This window comes from Sapajus apella, unplaced genomic scaffold (assembly GCF_009761245.1).
Source record: "Sapajus apella isolate SASKATOON/1434 unplaced genomic scaffold, GSC_monkey_1.0 scaffold37, whole genome shotgun sequence".
NCBI classification, from domain to species: domain Eukaryota; kingdom Metazoa; phylum Chordata; class Mammalia; order Primates; family Cebidae; genus Sapajus; species Sapajus apella.
Genome location: NW_022436977.1, coordinates 5,775,364 through 5,796,448, shown reverse-complemented (window position 1 = coordinate 5,796,448; position 21,085 = coordinate 5,775,364). Strand labels below are relative to the sequence as shown.

At 39.2% G+C, this 21,085-nt stretch overlaps 1 protein-coding gene across 1 annotated transcript; it reads right to left on the bottom strand.

Moving 5' to 3' along the window:
* Window positions 1–271: 271 nt before the first annotated feature.
* On the bottom strand, window positions 272–17,717 carry GTF2A2 (general transcription factor IIA subunit 2). The gene is made up of 5 exons (XM_032297289.1): window positions 17,567–17,717; window positions 11,990–12,110; window positions 10,789–10,893; window positions 2,564–2,690; window positions 272–564 (listed from the first exon to the last, which is right to left on the bottom strand). Exons 2-5 carry the CDS (start codon window positions 12,059–12,061, stop codon window positions 539–541), a joined length of 330 nt encoding a protein of 109 aa, XP_032153180.1. The 5' UTR covers window positions 12,062–12,110; window positions 17,567–17,717; the 3' UTR covers window positions 272–538.
* Between the last annotated feature and the right edge of the window lie 3,368 nt (window positions 17,718–21,085).

The following is a 21,085-nucleotide window of genomic DNA, read 5'->3' as shown; positions in this document are numbered from 1 at the left end:
TACGTGGTCTAAGGAAAGTTTTTTGGTTTTGTTTTTGCTGTGATTGTCTAAGCTTTCCTAATTAAGTTGTACCTGGGTTTTTCATGCCAATCATGCTTTTTTACTTTAAAAAACAAGGGGATTTCTTGATTCCACCCTGGTTTTGCCGCTGCTGATCAGGTAAAGTGACATTAAGACTTATGAAAGAATATCGTGTTCCTAGCAGAGAAAATGCATTATCTAGTATCTATCGATCTTCATATTGCTACCTTATAGCTTCACCACTTGTTACTCAGAGTTGTAAAATGAGTTTATTGAAGAAGGTTCTTAAGAAGGCAACAACTTTTGTCATTAAAAAAAAGTTTTATGTTTTTTCATGCTGTATAATAAAGGTAAGAGGCTACAGAGTGATAAGCGTCTTCCTAGTGGAATTCTCTGGTATAGCACAGTGTAGTCATTTCTGCAATTCTAGAATAAATAAAAAGTCTCTTCTATGCTTATCATCTTCAAAAGCAATGAATAACAGAAGATGGCATAAAACAAGGGCATTTTTCCCTTTTCATTCTGTAGTATTGGAGCCAGTATCTAGGGAACAAAGAAAAGAAAGTAAATTCAAGGAGCAATTTAATTTTAAATGTAAGTATTTTAAGAATATCAAAAATGAGAACACAGGACTAATGGTGGTAGCTTGAGGGGTGGGGAAGAACAGACAGCAAGGCTAGAGAGGGAAGGTGACAGTGGAAATACATTCACAAGTTCAATAACCTTTTCAAACAAACAGATTAAAAAGATGCTTTGCTCTTCCTATTCATACTAGAGTAAAACCAAGTTGAACTGCCTTGGGTTCATATGTAACATATTTCTTTTCGAGGTCCTTTACTGTCCCAAACTTGTTTTTTATTCTTAATTGTGTTGCACAGGGTGCAGTGGCATGATCTCAGCTCACAGCAACCTCCGACTCCCCGGTTCAAGTGATTCTCCTGCCTCGGCCTCTGGAGCAGCTGGGATTACAGGTGTGCCCCACCATGCATGGCTAATTTTTCTATTTTCAGTAGACATGGGGTTGCACCATGTTGGCATTGGATTCCTGGCCCCAAGTGATCCAAAGTGCTGGGATTACATGCATGAGCCCCATGCCCAGCCTACTATCCCAAACTTCTACCATTGCATTAAAGTAAATGGAATACAATTTCAGCTTGAGTCCATCAATTACTACACTGTACTATAAGTGGGGGAAAGAAATAAATATAGATTTATATGAATAAGGCTGATCTGCTACTTCTCTTCTATTGTGCTTTGGAAAACAATCTTGTACAGTTAACAGCCACACACTCTAAAGGCCTACCAGACAGGAGCTCCTATCAGTAAAAAGAACTTCTGAACAAAATATTTATTTTACTGACTTTTTGGTTCTCAGCTATGGTTCAAAGGAGTGAAACTGACAGTCTACTAATCTACATCTGTTCTGTCCAATATGGTAACCACTGACTAGTGATACGTGGCTAAATTCACATTAATGCAAATTAACAAAATTAAAACATTAAATTCCTCACTTGCCTTACCCACATTTTAAATACAATAGCCATGAGTGGCTACTGCAAAATGCAACAAAACATTTCCATGATAACCAAGTTAAAACATTTCCAAGGTAACAAAGTTCTAAGCAGCACTAAGCATTAACAGAGGTCTAGGTATTATAAATTAACCTACAGGAACACTAAGTACCATTGCTAGGTTCAGAGACTATTTCTTTAAAAAGGGCTGAAGGTGTAATTTTATACAGCCATTAAAAATCAGGTTTCAGACTAGTGAAATGATATATTTAGAAATATCTACATATACATTTTTGGGAAAAGTATATAGCATTTAATATATATATAGTATTTATATATATATAGTGTATATAGAGTATATATATATATAGTATTTAATACAGTAGTTATAACACCATCATATAACACCATCATCAGGTAGTGTTATAATGTGTTTTTTGGTATTCTCTACATTTCTTCAGTAATTAGCTGTTTGGAAATCCAAAATATGTGAAACAAATCCAACTTAAACAAGGAAATGGAGAGTATTATTACTTTCTGCATTTCTTTTTCTTGCTTTTCAAAACTTCCCCTCTTAAAAAACAGCAGTCTTTTCTATTTAAAAATTTGTATTTAAAATATAAATCACAAAAAGGAAATAACCATGAAACAGAAACCAGAGGTGTATAGCTTTTGAAACATTTAAGGACCTGAAGTCCTAGGTCTGGTGCATATACGTAACAGATTGGTGTCATGATGGAAAATATCCATTCCTCTAAAATTCTTAAGCTAGACTTTTCCCCAACCCAAATTCAATCTGTGTAAGTAGTCTATGTGTCATTTAAAAATGTATCCACCTACAGTCAATCAGAGCACTGTTTCAGATTTGTAATTCAGAATTTGGCTGAGCTAGAAGCCTGGGATCTATCTGGGCATTGAGCATTTGGCCATTTTTCCCCTTAGGCTTTTCATATAGATGCAGATATTCTAAAGGCTCATAAAATCAAGGTTTCCAGTAGCTTTGCTTTTAAAGAACTTAGGCAAACACTTACTTTTTCCATCACAGGCAACAATTTTCACTTTTTCCACTTTAATAAGTTCTGTCACCTCTCTGAATTCAACATCATTCAATACAAAAGTCCACACGTTATCGCAGAATCTGTACGTATTTAGCGCACCCTTTAAAACAAAACATTTAGACATACCATGAAGTTATTTTTTCCCCTGACATTTTTCACCAAAGCAATTTGAGATCTTAGCTGCCAAGTACATAATTGTTAGGAAGTTTAATGCTTAAGATTTTCCTTAATTTTAATTCTAGTTACTGAGAAGAGAAAAAAACGAGACAAATTTGCTAAAGGAATAGTTCAAAAACATTTTAGTTGGTACACAGTACTTTCAGTATTGCAAATTCATCTGCAAATTACTTACCTGAAACAGGAAGGAAAAAAAGCCTTGTGTTTGTATTGCTACTGCCCTCAGGTGGCTAAGTTATGAAAGTTCATTCAAAATATTATGGAAATATTTAAGTTACATTTCGTTGTGGATGTTAATTCTCCAAAGCTGTACAAAAGCGGGGATCTCCTGCAAACTGTTAATCCTGTGACTTGGTTCAGATGCATTACTATATTAGTCACTAACACTACAACATTTATTGGCCTGTACAATTTTTTTCTTTTTTTTTTTTTTTTTTGGGCAGGGGTTTTTTTCTTTTTCCCCCGGGGGGGGGGCAATGGCGCGATCTCGGCTCATCGCCACCTCCGTCTCCTGGGTTCAGGCAATTCTCCTGCCTCAACCTCCTGAGTAGCTGGGATTACAGGCACGTGCCACCATGCCCAGCTAATTTTTTGTATTTTTAGTAGAGACGGGGTTTCACCATGTTGACCAGGATGGTCTCGATCTCTTGACCTCGTGATCTACCCGCCTCGGCCTCCCAAAGTGCTGGGATTACAGGCTTGAGCCACCGTGCCCGGCTTTCTTTTTTTTTGAGACGGAGTCTCACTCTGTCGCCCAGGCTGGAGTGCAGTGGTGCAATCTTGGCTCACTGCAACTTCCGCCTCCCGAGTTCAAGTGATTCTCCTGCCTCAGCCTCCTGAGTAGCTGGAATTACAGGCAAATGCCATCACACCTAGCTAAATTTTGTATTTTTAGTAGAGACAGGTTTTCACCACTTAGCCAGGCTGGTTTGAAACTCCTGACTTCAGGTGATCTACCCACCTTGGCCTCCCAGAACACTGAGATTACAGGCTTGAGTCATTGTACCCAGCCTATTTTCACATTTTTAAAAACAGAGACAAGGTCTTCCTATGTTGACCAGGCTAGTCTTAAACTTCTGGCCTCAAACAATTTTCCCACCTTGGCCTCCCAAAGTGCTGCGATTACATGTGTCAGCCACCACAGCCAGGCCACATTCTTCTAATTAGTTGGAGTGCAGGGCACAATCGCAGCTCACTGCAATCTCCACTTCCCAGGTTCAAGTGATTCTCCTGTCTCAGCCTCCCGTGTACCTGGGACTACAGGCACAGGCTACCATGCCTGTCTACTTTTTGTATTTTTAGTAGACAGGGTTTCACCATGTTGGCCAGGCTGGTCTCAAACTCCTGACCTCAGGTGATCCGCCCATCTCAGTCTCCCAAAGTGCTGGGATTACAGGTGTGAGCCACCGCGCCCAGCAGACCCTCTAATTTCTATATAAATATTTATATGTAAATATTTATATAGATTTGCCAATTTTGGCCTACCAAACTGCTGGCATTACAGGTGTAAGCCACCGCGCCCAACCTATTTTTACTTTTTCAGATGGAGACTCACTCTGTCGCCCAGGCTGGAGTGCAGTGGCGTGATCTAGGCTCACTGCAACTGCTGCCTACCAGGTTCAAGCGAATCTCCTGCCTCAGCCTCCCAAGTAGATGGGATTACAGGTGCCTCCCACCATGTCAGGCTACTTTTTGTATTTTTAGTACAGACGGTTTCACCATGTTGGCCAGGCTAGTCTTAAATTCCTGACCTCAGGTCACTCGCCTCAGCCTCACAAAGTGGTGGGATTACAGGTATAAGCCACCACGCACGGCCGGAAATTTTTAAAAAGAATGTGATGAAAGTCGTGCAAAGACACCAACAGAATATAATTAAAACCTGAGATATACACACATGTGCACATATAGTCACAGAGGAAATTAAGTATGCAACACTTAAATGACTAAAATCTTCAATTTAGAAACAAAGTTTCAAGCACAGAAATGCTCCCTGAAATATTACTGTAATAGCAAAAACTGGATGCAATGTAAATAGTCTATCAAGTGAGATTAAGAAAACTGATGAAAAAAAAACTGATGGCTATGAATTAATGAATGAATTAATAAATGAGTAATCACTGTGTGCTAGACTATGCTGGGCTCTGAGGATACAATGGTAAGCACCAGTCCTTGCCAATGGCGAGCTGAGTTTAGTAGGGAGATCATTAAAACAAATAGATATATAGTATAACAGTGCTATGAAAGAGAAAGTTACTGGGTACAATGAGAGTACAGCAAAGGCACTCAAGAGTATGGAGGACACAAGGCAGAGAGCTTCTCTCAAAAAGTGAAGGTTGAGTCCGGAAGAGTAAGAGTCAAGGGAAAGAAGGGATAATGGAAAAGAAGACAAACATGTGGAATGGGGTAGTCCATTTCAGAAAACAGATCGTGTCAGGAGATTCTAAGATAAAGGAGAACCTTGGAAAACATTTGCCCCATCCTAATGGTACTGGGAGGTCAGTGAAGGATTTTAAGCCAAAGTCACATGATCAGATTTGTTTTGGTGATGATGTAGACAACGGATTAGACAGGAGTATGACCAAAGGAAGACAGACCAGCTATGAAGCTGATGTCTGTTAGCTGGGTGAACCAAAGAGGTGCAAGTGGCTTTAGTACAGTAAGAGTAAAGGGATCTACAGAAATGCAGAGACTCTAAAAGGTAGCCTACCTTTAAAAGAAGGTCCAGTAGGACTAACAACTATAAATATGGTGGGGTTGGGGAAGAGAGAAATCCATGGTAACTCCCAAGTTTCTGGATGGAATGACAATGCATTCACAGAAGAAGCTGGTTTGGGAGTAAAGTTAAATTTGGACCTTGTTGAATTTCAGATATATCTAAGTCGTGATGTTCAATAAGTAGGTAGAGTATAGGAGAAAGCATGGGAACGTGATACTCACTTTAACCAAGCCAGAGGGTTGGATGAAACCAAAGGTAGAAAGGCACTCTATAACCCTGAGGAATACCAACAATTAAATCATAAGCAAAGACAGAAGATAACTAAAGGAATCTGAGGGCAAGAGGCCAGGGAATAGGAGAAAAGCTCACACAGTATGATTTTCAAGGGAAATATGGGTGTTAAAGAATAATCACTAGTATTACAAATGATGCATGAGATTTAGGAAAAATAACTTGGCAACAACAATTTCAGTGGAGTGATCAATACATGGAAAATCATCTATGACATCATGTTAAGGGAAAAAGGCACAAAACTGTAAACCTGTAAGATATATTTAAAAATTAGATCTGCTCATTTGCTACAGTCTGAGCCTCTAAAAGCTGAACAGGTAGATGCTATCCTCAATGTTCATTTCCAGCATCCTGAATTTGTGTGTAATCCATAATCTTGAGTATATATATTACTGGCCAGGTGTGGTGGCTCGCGCCTGTAATCCCAGCACTCTGGGAGGATCACCTGAGCTGAGGAGTTCAAGACAAGCCTGCCCAACAGGGTGAAACCCGTCTCTATGTAAATACAAATATTAGGTGGACATGATGGTGGGTGCCTATAATCCTAGCTACTGGGGAGGCTGAGGTGGTAGAATCACTTGAACCCAGAGGGTGGAGGTTGAAGTGAGCAGAGATGGCGCCATTGCACTCCAGCCTGGATGACAGAGGGAGACTCCATCTCCAAAAAAAAAAAAAAAAATTGTGTGTATTCTTTTTTTGTTTTTGTTTTCAGACAGAGTCTTGCAGCATTACCCAGGCTGGAGAGCCGTGGCACTATCTTGGCTCGCTGCAACCTCCGCCACTTAAATTCAGGTGATTCTCCTGCCTCGGCCTCCCAAGTAGCTGGGATTACAGGCACGCGCCATCACAACCAGCTACTTTTTATATTTTCAGTATAAAAAATACTGCATGCCATCTAAAAATATGTACTCTTTTCTCCCTTACCACCCTCCCACCCTTTTCCTCAAGTCCCCAAAGTCATTAAATCATTATTTTGCTTTTGTGTCCTCATAGCTTAGCTTGCAGAAAATTACCTTCATTGGATGTTATGTAAATAATTTGTAAATAATGTTATGTAAATACTTTTACATTGTTATGTAAATAAATTCCAAGTTATTGGAATTTATGAGCCAGTATTGAGTATTCACTTTCAAATATAAATAAACCATTGTAGATGTAGACTGAAGTGAAAAATCTACTTGCATATAAGCATACGCTAAAATTCCATTAGTTGCAGTATAAATGTAAATATTTCATTATTTTTACTACAAAGATGCTACAAAACTTGACTGAAGATGTTAATTAAAAGGTATTAGGCTGGGCGCTGTGGCTCACACCTGTAATCCTAGCTCCTAGGGAGGCAGAGGCGGGAGGATACCTTGACCCCAGGAATTCGAGACCGCCTGGGCAATATAGCAAGGCCCTGCTCTTTAAAAAAAAAAAAAAAAAAAAAAAAAAAAAAAAATTATTAAATGCCTTAAAATTTCAGATGAAAATTAAGTTGACAATTAACATAATCAAAGAGCACATTAGCTAGATAACTTCTGAGCCAAAAAATGTTTTTAAAAAGTTTAACCCAAAAGATTAAATAATATAAATCTAATCTTTTTAGAATAATTTCATCTAGAATCTCTAACATTAAATAAGCTTTTCTGTATAATTTTCATTTAAATACCTGGCTTTTTCACTCTCCATCTGAAAATCAAAATCCATTTAGTATCTCAAGTATAGTATATAAACTAAGACATGTATATATTACATATATACTCTATAATTATATATCAGATAAACATTATATAATATATACATCTTTCAGTTTGTGTGCATATATTATATAATTATAAATATATAATCTGTATGTTTATATACATGCTTTTTTTTTGAGGGAGGATCTAGTTGTATCACATACGGCTAGAATGCAATGGCGTGATCATGGCTCACTGCAGCCAGCCACAACCTCCTGAGCTCAGGCTGCTCTCTGACCTCAGCCTCCTAAGTAGCTGGGACTATGGGCACACACCATCACACCCAGCTACGTTTTTTTTTTTTTTTTTTTTTAAGACAGAGTTTCACTCTCATTGCCCAGGCTGAAGTGCAACGACACGATCTTGGGTCATCACAACCTCCCGGGTTCAAGCAATTCTCCTGCTTCAGCCTCCCGAGTAGCTAGGATTACAGGCATATGCTACCATACCCAGCTAATTTTATATTTTTACTAGAGATGGAGTTTCTCCTTGTTGGTCAGGCTGTCTCTAACTTCCAAACTCAGGTGATCCACCCACCTTGGCCTACCAAAGTGCTAGGACTACAGCTGTGAGCCACGGCACCCAGCCCTTTTATTTATGTATTATTTGGACAAGGTTTCACTGTATTGCCCAGGCTAGTCTTTAACTCCTGCCCTCAAGTGATCCTCCCGCCTTGGCCTCCCAACATGCTGGGATTACAGGCTTGAGCTGCAGTGCCTGGATAATTATACTTTTTAAAGAGAAATTTTGGATTCATTCTTTAAATTCAAAAAGTTCTTTCTATAAGATGTTTGGCTAGGGTCAAATACTAATTATAATAATCATTTGGCCAAATTTTATCTTCAATGCACCTTTAATAAATACATTTTTTGTTTTACACGTATCCCCAACTGGGCAACATTTTTTTTTTTTTTTTGAGATGGAATCTCACTCTATCGCCTAGGCTGGATCACCCAGTGGCATGATGTCGACTTACTGCAACCTCTGCCTTCTGGGTTCAAGCAATTCTCCCACCTCAGCCTCCCAAGTAGCTGGGATTACAGGCGTGCAATACCATGCCTGGCTTATTTTAGTAGAGACGAGGTTTCACTGTCTTGGCCAAGGGCCAGGCTGGTCTCCAACTCTGACCTCAAGCTATCTGCCTAACTCGGCCTCCCAAAGTGCTGGGGTCACAGGCATGCGCCACCGTGCCAGCCAAGAACATCTTAAAAGTTATGTAAGAAATGTTCATTTTGGAAACATCAAAAAACAGGGAAAGGAAACTTTCAGGTCTTTTAGAAGGGCTATTTTTCTTGATCACTAAATCTTATTTTTGGGGGGAAGGTATCAAATATTCTAATGCTTGTTTACTGTTTGAAGTCCAATACTCCAATGTTTAAGTAATCATTATTTTTATCTATGGCCATATATTCTCCCAAAAACATACAATGGGTCTTAAAAAGCCTACTTACACATACTAGTTCAATCTGAATTTTCTCCCTAAAAATTAGTTCAGTTCAAGATACATATATTTAGAATTTTTTTACTAATAAATTAAAACATAGAAACAATTAAAACCTCAGCTCTCATACTCAAGGGGATTTTCTACTATAATACTTGACTAAATAATTTCACTTATTATGGAACCCATAAAAAGATTTAAAACAAAGAACAATTTAACACGCCATAGAAGATTATTCTATTCTTTTAATGGATGCTTACTCCCTCCTAGGTCAGCAAATTATAAATAAAAAATATATACTTAAATTTGATCTAGCAATATGGCTTTGAAAATTGGTTATTTCTAAAGTATGTCTTTTGTCTTGGTCATGTGCTACACTAAGCTACAGAGAATGTTATTTGCAAACATTCTGGACTTAAAATTGATCAAGTTGGCTGTAACGCATGAGCAGGGCGATGAAAGACTGAGCTACAATAGCAGCAGCAGGAAACTAAAAAGCAAGAATGGAAAAGTCCTTATCAAGGCTGAGAGCAATTATTTATAGCTTTTGGAATATAGACAAACTTACGAAATACTAGACAAGATAAATGTAAATGCCAAATTACTTTAGCTAAAGAAATCCAAACTAGAAAGCTACAATAATGCACCTAGAAGAGTAGTTAGGCCTTGCGAAGTATATTGTCTTTGATAAGTAGTCCACTAAATTTATTACTAGAGCAAAATTTATGTATTAACATGGATCATCTGGGCAGACTTCTGCATATGGGTAAATAAACACAAATTAATTTTGCCACAATCATTACTGTTTGTGTAATTCAAGAATCCACTGGTCAAATTTTATAGTCTTACAGGTATATTTTACTCCAGGTATCTTTTTGGCACATGAAACTGATAAATAAGAGACTTGAGTGCGGGAGTGGCGGGGTAAAAAAAAAAAAAAAAGAGACTTATTTTATCCTTCACTAAAATTTAACTCAAATGGGGCTTTGTCTATCTTGTTCATTTCTGTGTATCTGGAACATGCCTGGTATGTAACAGACACTCAAATTATTTAATGAGTATTTTAAATACCAAATAAAGTAGGCAGATGTTACCTAATGTTCAAATTTTGTGTTTTAATCATATTTTAACCTACTTTTAATCATATTTCTATAGGTTATGCCTTATAGTACAATATAAACATGAAATTAGATAGGATAACTAAACATCATCATGTTCTATATGACTCCATCAATACCATAAGGTGGTAAAATTATTTCTGTTGTACTATGATGCTTTCAATGAGCCCTTAATCTAAAGTTATCAGGAAACTGAGAGAAATAACTTTAGTCAGCTTTGGATGACTGACTGTTCAAAGTATAAGTAACTCAAGTAAGACCAAGCTACCAGAATACACTGCTATCTACCACTAGATCAGGTTTTTATCGGCCAGGTTACCTAAGAGTATGAGGGTGACAACATGAAGTTTCTAGAAATAACTCTCCTTCCCTGAACAGGGAAAGGCCAGAGTTTGAAAACCGTAATAGAACTGTAGGGATTACTCTATCACTTACCTTTAATCCTGCAGATAATGTTTCAGGTGTTTGGAATCTCAGTAACTCTTCAGGGAAGTTAGCCAAACATATCAAGGCTGATTTGTGAAACAATGAAATAAAACTCTAAAAACATCTCTGTATCTCACATTAAGTTGATCAACTTAGTATATAGTTGATTGAAAAGTACAGTTACTATACAACAAGTTCCAAAAATTGATTAAGCCACCTCTTCCTCTTATAACTAAAAAAAAAAAAAAACACACTGTTTTAACAACCATTGGTACAGGCTTCTAGATTCAGGAAAATATCCTTACCCTGAAATTGACTCTGTTCCTGACCCTCTGAGCCAATGCTGCATTTATAGCCTTATCAAACTGAAGTAGAACTTGAAGGGCAAGTTGGGGGGTGATCTGTTGAGACTGAGAAAAGGTAAAGGTCATAAATCCCCTTGGGGAAGAACATTAAAGACAAAGTAAGTAAAAATACACGAATTATCATCTAAAATTTAACTGTGGTTAACCCAAGCCTCTAAACTAGAATTTCTTCATCTCCTTTGCCATAACTGATGATGAAGCAGCAAAGCTGGAAGATATCTTTTGCACTATCTTGACACAATCTTAAAAACATGCAGTGATGTTACAAACCCAGAACAAAACTTTGTCTCTTTCCTTCACAGTGGCTGGAAAGAGAAGACAAAGAGATGTTTCTTTTAAACACAAAGGGCCTATCTTAACAAACAATAAACCTATTAAATTTTATTGAAGCTCATAAAATATACCCACAACTGGAATTACTTAATATGTTCCACTTTGGGAGAATGATATAAAAGGGTTAATTCTCTTAAAATTGAAATATAAATTCAGACTTCTAAATCTCTAAAGACTTTATTAAACTGGACAAAAACTATCTTCAAGCTACAAAAAATATGCCTTTCTTCCCTAAATTTGACAAGTAGGAAACCAACAATCTCAATTTTTATGCTGAACAAAAATTTTTGAAGATTTAACTTTACTTATTTATTTAGAGGCAGGGTCTTGCTCTGTCACCAAGGCTGGAGTGCAGTGGTACCATCACAGCTCACTGAAGCCTCAAACTCCTGGGCTCAAGCTATCCTCCCACCTCAGCCTCCTGAGTAGCTGGGACTTTAGGCATGCGCCACCACACCAGGCTAACTTTTGTATTTTTTTGTGGAGATGGGTGGTCTCAAACTTCTGGCCTCGAGCAATCCTTCCACCTTGGCTTCCTAAAGTGCTGGGATTACAGGCCTGATCCACTGCACATACCCAGATTTAGTTATATTTAATGATATAATTCAATCATATTTTGTGTCCTGTTGTCAGGACAGTGTAATAAACAAGAGTTTGAGGTTATTCATCAGTCAGTGTTACTGACTTGCTAGGTCAAATAGTCTAAGATATTTTACCTCATTTCTCTTTGCCTGAGATAAGTGATAAGACAAGAATTATTATAAACCCATCTAGATGAAAATGTTTGATTTTCAATTCAGTCTCCCACCTGTATGAGCTCATCTAGGCTCTCCTGAAGACTGTTTCCCAAAGTGGTATTTCTGTATAACTGATATGCCATGGCTTATGAGGAAGAATTTGTTTTTCTTATTCAAGCTTGCATTGATGTCCTAAAAATTTAATATAAAATTGTTAAAAAAAAAAAAAAAAGATCATAATGTAGCATCATAAATTATGTACATTAGTATCGTCTACCTCCTATGTTCTCAAATAAAACTAGAAGAATACTTGGTGATTGCAAATTACGGTATCATTTTAGAATTACAAGGAATAGCTACAAATGATTTTCCAGTTTTTTCCCTGTGATTTTGACACATTAAAATATCTTTACCATTTCTTTTAAATGTCTGCCTTCTGACATAGTCTAGAATTTTCCATGTACCGTCCTTTCTACGTGCCGTCCAATCGTCAGCTCATATTTGCATGTCTGCCCCTTTTATTTCCCTGTTCGCTCAAAATTCAATATTTACAGAGTGCCTACCAAGAGGATGGCACTGTGACAGGTACCAGGGGGAACAAGATGACTGAAGACATGCTCTTAATCCTAAAAATTTATACTCTAGAAAGCATAACAAACATACAAAAGAGATTCAACTCAGTATAAGAACTGTGATAAAGATACAAAGCGTACTAGGGAGGCTGCCCGCAGACTGAGTTAGCTCAGAAAAGCTTCCAGGTTCTTAAAGCTAGACTTTAGGCAAGCAGAGGAGGGAAGTCATTCCAGGCTGACAGAATAGAATAAGGATGAAATGTCTGTGGGGAAAAACATAAACTGTTCTACATTATCAGGGCATAAGTATGAACAGGGAGGGAGTGGCATAAGATGAAGCTGAAAGAGGTGGCACAGATGGACTTGTTTGGCAGGATAGGTGTAAGCAGTGGGGAGCCACTGAAGCATTTTAGGCAGGAAAGGTCAGACACCTGGGCTTGAGTGCGAGATTTAAAAACAGATGAGGGATGGGGGCTCAAAAAGGGTGTCAGCAGTACAGAGTCAATAAATATTTACTGAGCTTCTACTACATGTCAGGTGTTAAGATCTTGAACCCATGGCACTTTCAGTCTGGAGATGGATGGGGGAAAATACATTTGAGGAACAATCATCAAGTAAAACTCAGCAAAAGCAATGGCCAGCCATCAGTCCTCACATTATATACCTTGCTAGCATTGGATACAACAGATCCTTTCTGCGTTCTTGAAACATTTCGTCAGCTTTGAGACACCACTCTCAGTTCTCTCACGTCACTGGATACTACCATATTTCTTGTTTTCTTTTGCTGGTTCCTTCTCAGTTCCCTGACTTCTAAATGCTGAACTGCCCTAAGGCTTCCTGGGTCCTCTCTTCTCCACATGCTTTATTCCCTTAGTTACCTCATCCAGGCTTATGGCTTTGAATACCATCTATTATCTGCGACAGTGATGGCTCCCAAATTTGTATCTCCAGGCCTCACTTCTCCCTTTGTACCTATATATAAAACTGCCTGCTTGACACTGGATAAAAATATCAAGTAGGTACCTCAAATTCAATTTGTCAAAAACCATGTTCCTGATACCACTCTTGCAAATCTGCTCTGTTCTCAGTCTTAACCACCTCAGTAAACAATAAATCTAGTCCTCCTGTAACAGATCAAAAACCTCAATGAAGACTAACTACTTTTTTTCTTACCTAGTATGTAATCCATCAGCCAACCTTTCAGCTCTTCCTCCTAAATATAACCAGAATGTGAAAGCTTCTAGGATCTTCAGTGCCATCACCCTAAGTCACCATCATCTGTCACTAAAGTTAATGTGGTAACTCATGAAGCGGTCTCCTTATTTCTACCCTTGACTATCCCAACCCCACCCTCATAGCAGCCACACTAAGACTTTAAAACATAAGGCAAATCGCATCACCAGTCTATTCAAAACCACTAATGGCAGCATCCCACCTCCGTGAAAACCATAAAGACCTTGGTTACAAGACCTATGTGATTTGGGCCCCCCAATACCTTCTGCCCTATCTTGGCCCATTCACCCTCTCACTCTGCTCCGGTCATTCTGGTCCCCTGCTGATCTTTGACATGGCAGGCATGATCCTGCTTGAGGGTCTTTGTGCTAGTTTTTCTTTTTTTGAAACAGAGTCTCTATCGCTCAGGCTGGAGTGTAGTGGTGCAATCTCGACTCACTGCAACCTCCGCCTCCCGGGTTCAAGCAATTCTCCTGCCTCAACCTCCCAAGTAGCTGGAATTACAGGCATGCACCACCGTGCCCGGCTAATTTTTTTTCTATTTTTAGTAGAGAGGGGGGTTTCACCGTATTGGGCAGGCTGTGATCTGTCTGCCTCAGCCTCCCAAAGTGCTAGGATTACAGGCATGAGCAACTGCACCCAGCCTGTGCTAGCTCTTCTTTTTGCTGTCAGTATTCTTCCCAGATACCTGCATAGTTCAGTCCCTCATTTGATTCAGCTCTGACTCAAATGATACCTCATCAGAAAGGCCTTCTGTAATCAACCTTTAAGAAAGAATTACCTCCCTTCTTCCTCACACTGCTTTATTTTTATTCACACCAATAACTGAAGCTGACATACATATGCTTATTCTGTCCCCATCTCCTAAAATAGATAACCCACTGAAGACAGGGACTTTTGTTCAGTTACATATTTACCACCCAGAACAAGGTAGGTAATATGTATTCAGTAAGTATTTGTTGAGTGAACTACTCAGAGGTATTTCAAAGTGCTAATATATTAGAAATGTATCTAAGTACAATACAAAGTTTCCCCCTTTATTGAGGAAACTGAGGCAGTGGCTTCCAGACTCTCGCAGCCACATCAAGGGATGAGTTGGGCATCCCTTGCTTATCTCAAGCATTTCAGATAAGGGATGCCCAACCTGTATAGCTATCGGTAGGGCACACAATTGGTATTTTGTGCCCTACTGATAGCTATACAGGTTGGGCATCCCTTATCTGAAATGCTTGAGACTGGAAGTGTTTTGGATTTTGGAATATCTGCATCATATATACTTATGGGTTGAGTGCCCCAAATCCAAGCTCTGAAATGCTCCAATGAGCATTTCCTCTGAGTGTCATGTTGGTGCTCAGAGTTTTGTACTTTGGAGCATTTTGGATTTGGGATGCCCAACCTGTACCCATATACTCTGCCTCCCTGCCACTGCAGGTGAACTCTATACATGTTTTTATCTAAATCCAATCCTTCTGCCTTTGTATTAGGCACTGCCTTCAAGTTCGTTCAAGGAAATTGTTCTGACAATTCAGTTGTCACTTCTACTGCTCACCATCAGATTTTCCCTCTCTGCGGATCATTTCCATTGGCAAACAAATAGGTGGCTACTTCTCCCACCCTAAAAAGTAAACACAAAAAACCCTCGACCCACTTCACCCTGCCAGCTACACCCTATTTCTCAGTTCCCCTTTGCAGCAAAATTCCTTAGTTTTATCTGTATTCACTGTCGCCCAATTCCTTTTTTCCTATTTTAAGCTCATTTTTGCCTTCAGCACTCTAAGGAAATAGGTTGCTGAGGGTCATCAATGGCACTGCTAAAGCTAATCCTCTATCCTCAACCAGAATATATGACACACCTGATTACTGCCTCCTCTTCTGTAAAGGATCTTAGCTTGGCTTGCAGAACACTATCCTTTTTGGATTGTTCTCTTAACTCACTAGTTCATCCTTCTTAATATTGTTTGCTGGTTGATTCTGTTTTCCCTAAACTCTTAATGTCACAGGACACAGTCCTTAGTCCTCTGCTGCTTTCTGTCTACACCCATTCCTTACTAATAACATTTATTGTCATGGTTTAAATACCATTGCTGATGATCCCCAAATTCACACACCAGCATAGAACTTCTCACTCCTGGATCTAGCTGCCTACTCAACATCTCTACTGTTATCTTTTGCATCTTGGCTTAAATAACTCCAAACTTATACGAGCTTGGGCAAAACCTTTGAAGTCATCGTCCACTCCCTCGATCTCACCCTACATACCCAATTCCTAGCAAATCCTGTAAGGCCTACCTTCAAAATGCATTCAGAAACCAACCATTTCTCACCATCTCTATTGTTATCACCCTGGCCTGGGCCACTATCATTGTCACCTGGATTACGGCAAAAACCTCCTAAATGATTTCCCTGCTTCTTCACTCACCCCTACACTCTAATCACAACTCACAGCCAAGCTGATCTTCTAAAACTGCAGTAGGGCTCCAAAAAAAAAAAAAAAAAAAAAAAAAACAAAAAAAACCTCTCCTCTACTCAAAACCTCCCGTTGCATCTATTAGTCTTTACAATAATCCAGCTACTCATGATCTGACTTTATCTTCTTGTCCCTCCACCCCACAAACTTGCTCATCCCTCTCCAGATATACTGGCTTCCTTGCTATTCCTCAAACACGACAGGCCTAAAAGCCTTTGTAACTGCTTTCCTACCTGCCTGAATGCTCTTCCTGACATTTACTTAGCAAACTCTCTTAATTCCTTCAAGTCTTTGCTCAAATAACACCTACTAAATGAGGCTTACACGGACCACCACCATTGTTCACGCCTCCACTCTAGAACTTTCCCGTACTCCTTTATGTTTCTCAATTTTTTGATGGCACTATCACCTTCTAACACCATTATATATTTATTTTACATTTATTTTCTGCATGCTCTAACAGAATGTAAGCTCCATGAGGGCAAGTTATTTTGTTCACTTAAATAAACTGGGCGTCTATAACAGTATCTGACACACAATGGGCGCCAAATCAATCACCTGTTCAACAAATGAAGGCAAATGTAAGGGCCAGGTGTGTGTGGGAGGGGAGGGGGCTTAAAAAGGGCAAGTCCCAATAGGAAGACAAAAAGTTTACAAAGTAGGAATACAGCATCATGTCCCATTTGACAAATTTATCTAAAAATAGCTATGCGTTTTTTAAACGTTAAAATTACTGATTTAAATGTTCTTACATTATTTAAAAATTCCTTGTTAAAAGCCTTTGTAACGGCTTTCCTTAAAAGTGTTCTACTCTTTTAGATGTGGTATCAGCCACAGAAATTTATTGTTCCCTTCTCGTTTTGCAGTTCAGAAAATTTTAAGTCTACAAATTCGGAAGTAACTCGTCCTTGCATTTTTTTAAAATTAAACCACCCACTTTAAATTCGTTCCTTTGTCTGAGTTCGCACGAAGAAAGTTGGAAGGCAGACTTCGATCAACAAGCAACAAAGCACAGGAATGAGACATTTAAAAAATGCTCTCCGAAATTCCGCAAAACCCACAAGGCGCCGGCGAATGCTTTAAGACGTTCACCTGGCTGAAAACACGGCGGCGGCGGCGGGCTGAGGACCTCCCCCAGGTGGGTTCTGCGGGCGCCCAGTGGACGACGAGCCTCCCGCCACAGGACGCGACCGTCCCGCCGCCTCGCCACCCTTCTCCGGTTCCGGCCGCAGGGCCTCGCCGGCAACAGCCGATAACGGGCCGAACCCAGGAGCTAAGGGCCCTCAGAGACGACCCGACCAGCGCAGCCCGGCTCCGGGGACGGCAGGGAGCGCTGGCCTGCCTGCCTCCCTATCCCTGCCCAGCTCACCCATTACCTGTGGGGAAGGTGCTTCCCGCCGCGGAGCGGACAGAAGCGGCCACAGCCCAACAGGAGGTTCCTACTTCTCCGACCACCTCTTCAGCCACCGCAGAAGCCGCAGACCGGAGCCGGCGACCCGGAAGTGTTCGCTGAACCTGGAAGTGACATCCCTCCGGTGGGCCGGGAGGCCCCGCCCAGCCTTGCTCTCACCCGCCAATCAAGCCTTGCGAGGGAAGGGCTAGGAGGTGAAAGGAGGGGCGTCGGGCTGGAGCTTCAAGCCCTAAAGTGGTGGGCAGGCGCACTGACGCGAAATCCTTCCTAAGGGAATTATCGTTTTTGGAGCCGAATCTTCTCCACTGTTAGATGCACAATTTAAGAAATGTAGGGTATTCATATTTCACGCCGGAAGTGTGTTCAGGATAAGACTGTTGAAAAGACGTTGCAGACGAATTCTGAAAAGGTTATAGCAGGGTCTCTACCACTCGAAAGAGTGCTGCAATTCATTTAGGCAAGCAAAGCTTTCAGTTTGTGACTGGTTCTTGAAAAATTTCAATTTGGGAGAAATTATATTTAAAATTTGCTTCTAATATGCAAGAGATACTGCAGTCTACATTTCGAGTTTGCAAAATCACAAATTGTTTTAGGTGTCAGGATGCATGGCACACTAACTGGCTTTTAAACGCAGCAGTGATGTGTAGAGCAGTTTATCCTACAAAATAATTGAATACTGATTAAAGAGTAAGTGAAAAAAAACACAACCCAAAACAAAACAAAAAACCCAAAAACCAACAACAAAAGGTGGTATCAGCTGGAACCTCTGAGGTCTATGAACAAGTTCTTACTTATGCCATGTTTTCATTTTAAGCCATAAACTTTCATCCTTGGATTCCCCATTAACTAAAAAAATTGTCAACTAAGAAACACAAAGTTTCATTATTGTTTTGATATTAAAATAATGAAAGCAGGCTGAACTCTCTGCTCTTCAAACAACAGAAGCACTCAGACTAGAAAGGATAAGAAGTGGAAAGGCCTGAAACTATTTCAGAAGCTTATAGGACAATTCGGAGCAAAAATTTAGTAGCATAATGAAAAATAGAAAAATGTGATAAAATGAGGCAAAGACGGACGTTCCAATTAATTTATTTAAATTCATTAATGTTGCAAAAAATATGGTGTGCAACAAATGAAAGACACAGTTATATTCCTAACAGGTCAAAGGAAAAGAAAATATTACATCTCCTTAGTAAATCATGACGAACTCTAGTATTTCTTACAGGGACCACATCAATATCTTGCACTCACAGACATCAGAACTGAATTTCTCACAATGCAAAATGACAGTACTAGGCTAGGCAACATCTTCCTAACAGTAGGAAAATATTACAGTACATTAATTTTGTCTAAATGACAACAATGAACTTGTGATAACAAAAGTATTCTTGAAACAGATACCAAAGTGCGTTAGTGTCTTAACAAGCTCGAAGTTGTGTTCTGTGTGAATAGTGCCCCAAAGGCTGTGCAAGTCTGTGGCCCTGAACACCATCAATATTTACTAGCCAGGTTTACGAAAATAAACAAGCAACTGTTAAAGGGGCATTAAGCTTTACAAAGTCCACATACAAAAAGTGCAGTGTAGTAACTGATGAATGTTATTTTCCAAGTTCCTCCTTAGCCAAATTGCATTAAAACTGCAAAAGGCAAATATTTTAACTTCTTGTAGGATGTCTTAGAATCATCTATTTGAAACGAAATAGCTTAATATCATTAACTTAAAAGCACAAAATTATTTTCATTTGGTGCTTGATTTATTAAGTGCCTATTTATGTGAATTTTTCATAGCATTTTACTTAGTTCTCAAAACATAGGTAGGTGTATTATAGATAGTTGCAACATACTGTTATGTTCAAATTTTAGCGTCACTCCTTACTGTTCAACATACCATACTACTTTATTTTCAATGATCATTTAGAACTTCCAAGGTAAATTACATTACTGGGTCTCCACACTGATCTCATTCAGAATCTTAAGAAAAGTGGCTGGGCAGGGGGGAGTGGAGGGGCTCGCCAGTTTTGTACTAACTTAGAACACTGAGTAGAGAATACCCCGCTTCCCTCGCCAGTTGCCCTTCCCATTCAAGTCTAAGTTCTTGACTCTCTCTCCCAGCAACTCACACCACCCAATTCTGATGACCTGAAACAAGACAGACTCTTTAACAGCAAAATAGGCCTAACTTATAAGTACACAATTGCCTCTTTTTACTCCATTCGTCTCAGATTTGTAATCCATTTCTCAAATGTCCATATAGGATGGGAGAAAAAACAGGCATGAAAACTAAATAGAATGGTGTAGCAATCTCTGTTTTCAGCCCATCTCCTACTGCCATCTGATTGAGCAAGATTAACACTTCTCTGCATATGACATGGAAAAAGGAAGGATGAAGCGACTGTCACATCTCTACCAACCTCATCAGCAAACTGGCCTGTTCTACCTGATATGTCCTAATGTTAATTTATCACTTGAAGAACTATAAAAAGCCACTTCTGTATTAAACACATTTCCAAATTCCCTGAGCATTCACATCCACAGCCAAATAGAAGTGTTAAATAGTCTTTTTTTAAAGGCCTCTATGAAAAAGCGGATCTCTTACCTTTTAAAATTCTGGAATTACAATTGAAGAAATTCTAGCTACAGATATACGCTTGCCAATCAACAGACTTCAGTATTCAGTGCCCTTACTAAATAATGATGTTGATTTTGGAAAACTACATCAATGTTCAACAGCAGTGAAATACGAAAAACCCCTCAAAATCAAACTTTAAGTGCTGCAATGGCTAACCTTCTGTTCAAACTTGCTTCTGTATGAAGGGACACAGAAAGAGAAAATATGAATTTTCATCATAGGTATGTATTATCGGCCTTTTCTCCTTCAATCCAGTCTTTATTCACATATCTTCTGTGTAGCCTGTAGGTTTTCCTGCTGGATACAAGAAATGGTACCACTAGCTGTCATATATAGTACTTCTCTTAAGAAGGACACACATACAGTGGCATATTAGGTAACAGCTATGTTTTTGTCCCTTTATAAAGGTTGGCTTTCCCTTCCTAGTTTTATCACTTTCCAGTGACTCTGCTAGACCCTACTTAGAATCATATTTCTTCATCTCTCCCTCTGAGTTAAAGACTGTTAAGCTGAAGCTACGGGGTGAATAGAACACCTTCCCTTGGTGCCTGCTTAGGAGTATGATCAAGCAGAAAACAGGGTCAAATTATTTCACATGAAAAACTTCTGACTAAAAAAAGGGGCACCTGGAGCCTAGTGACAAATGCATCAGATTAAGCCAGGTACGTTAGATCCATGATCCCAGCAGAAAGATAAAACAGTACAATCACATACACTCTCACCCCAGTAATGGGAACTTAAAATGCAGTAACTGAGAACATTTTACATAGCTATAAATTAGAAATAACAAACTTAATAAATGATCTTCCTCTAACCTACTGGTTATGATCTTAAATCTTAGTTATAAAACATTTA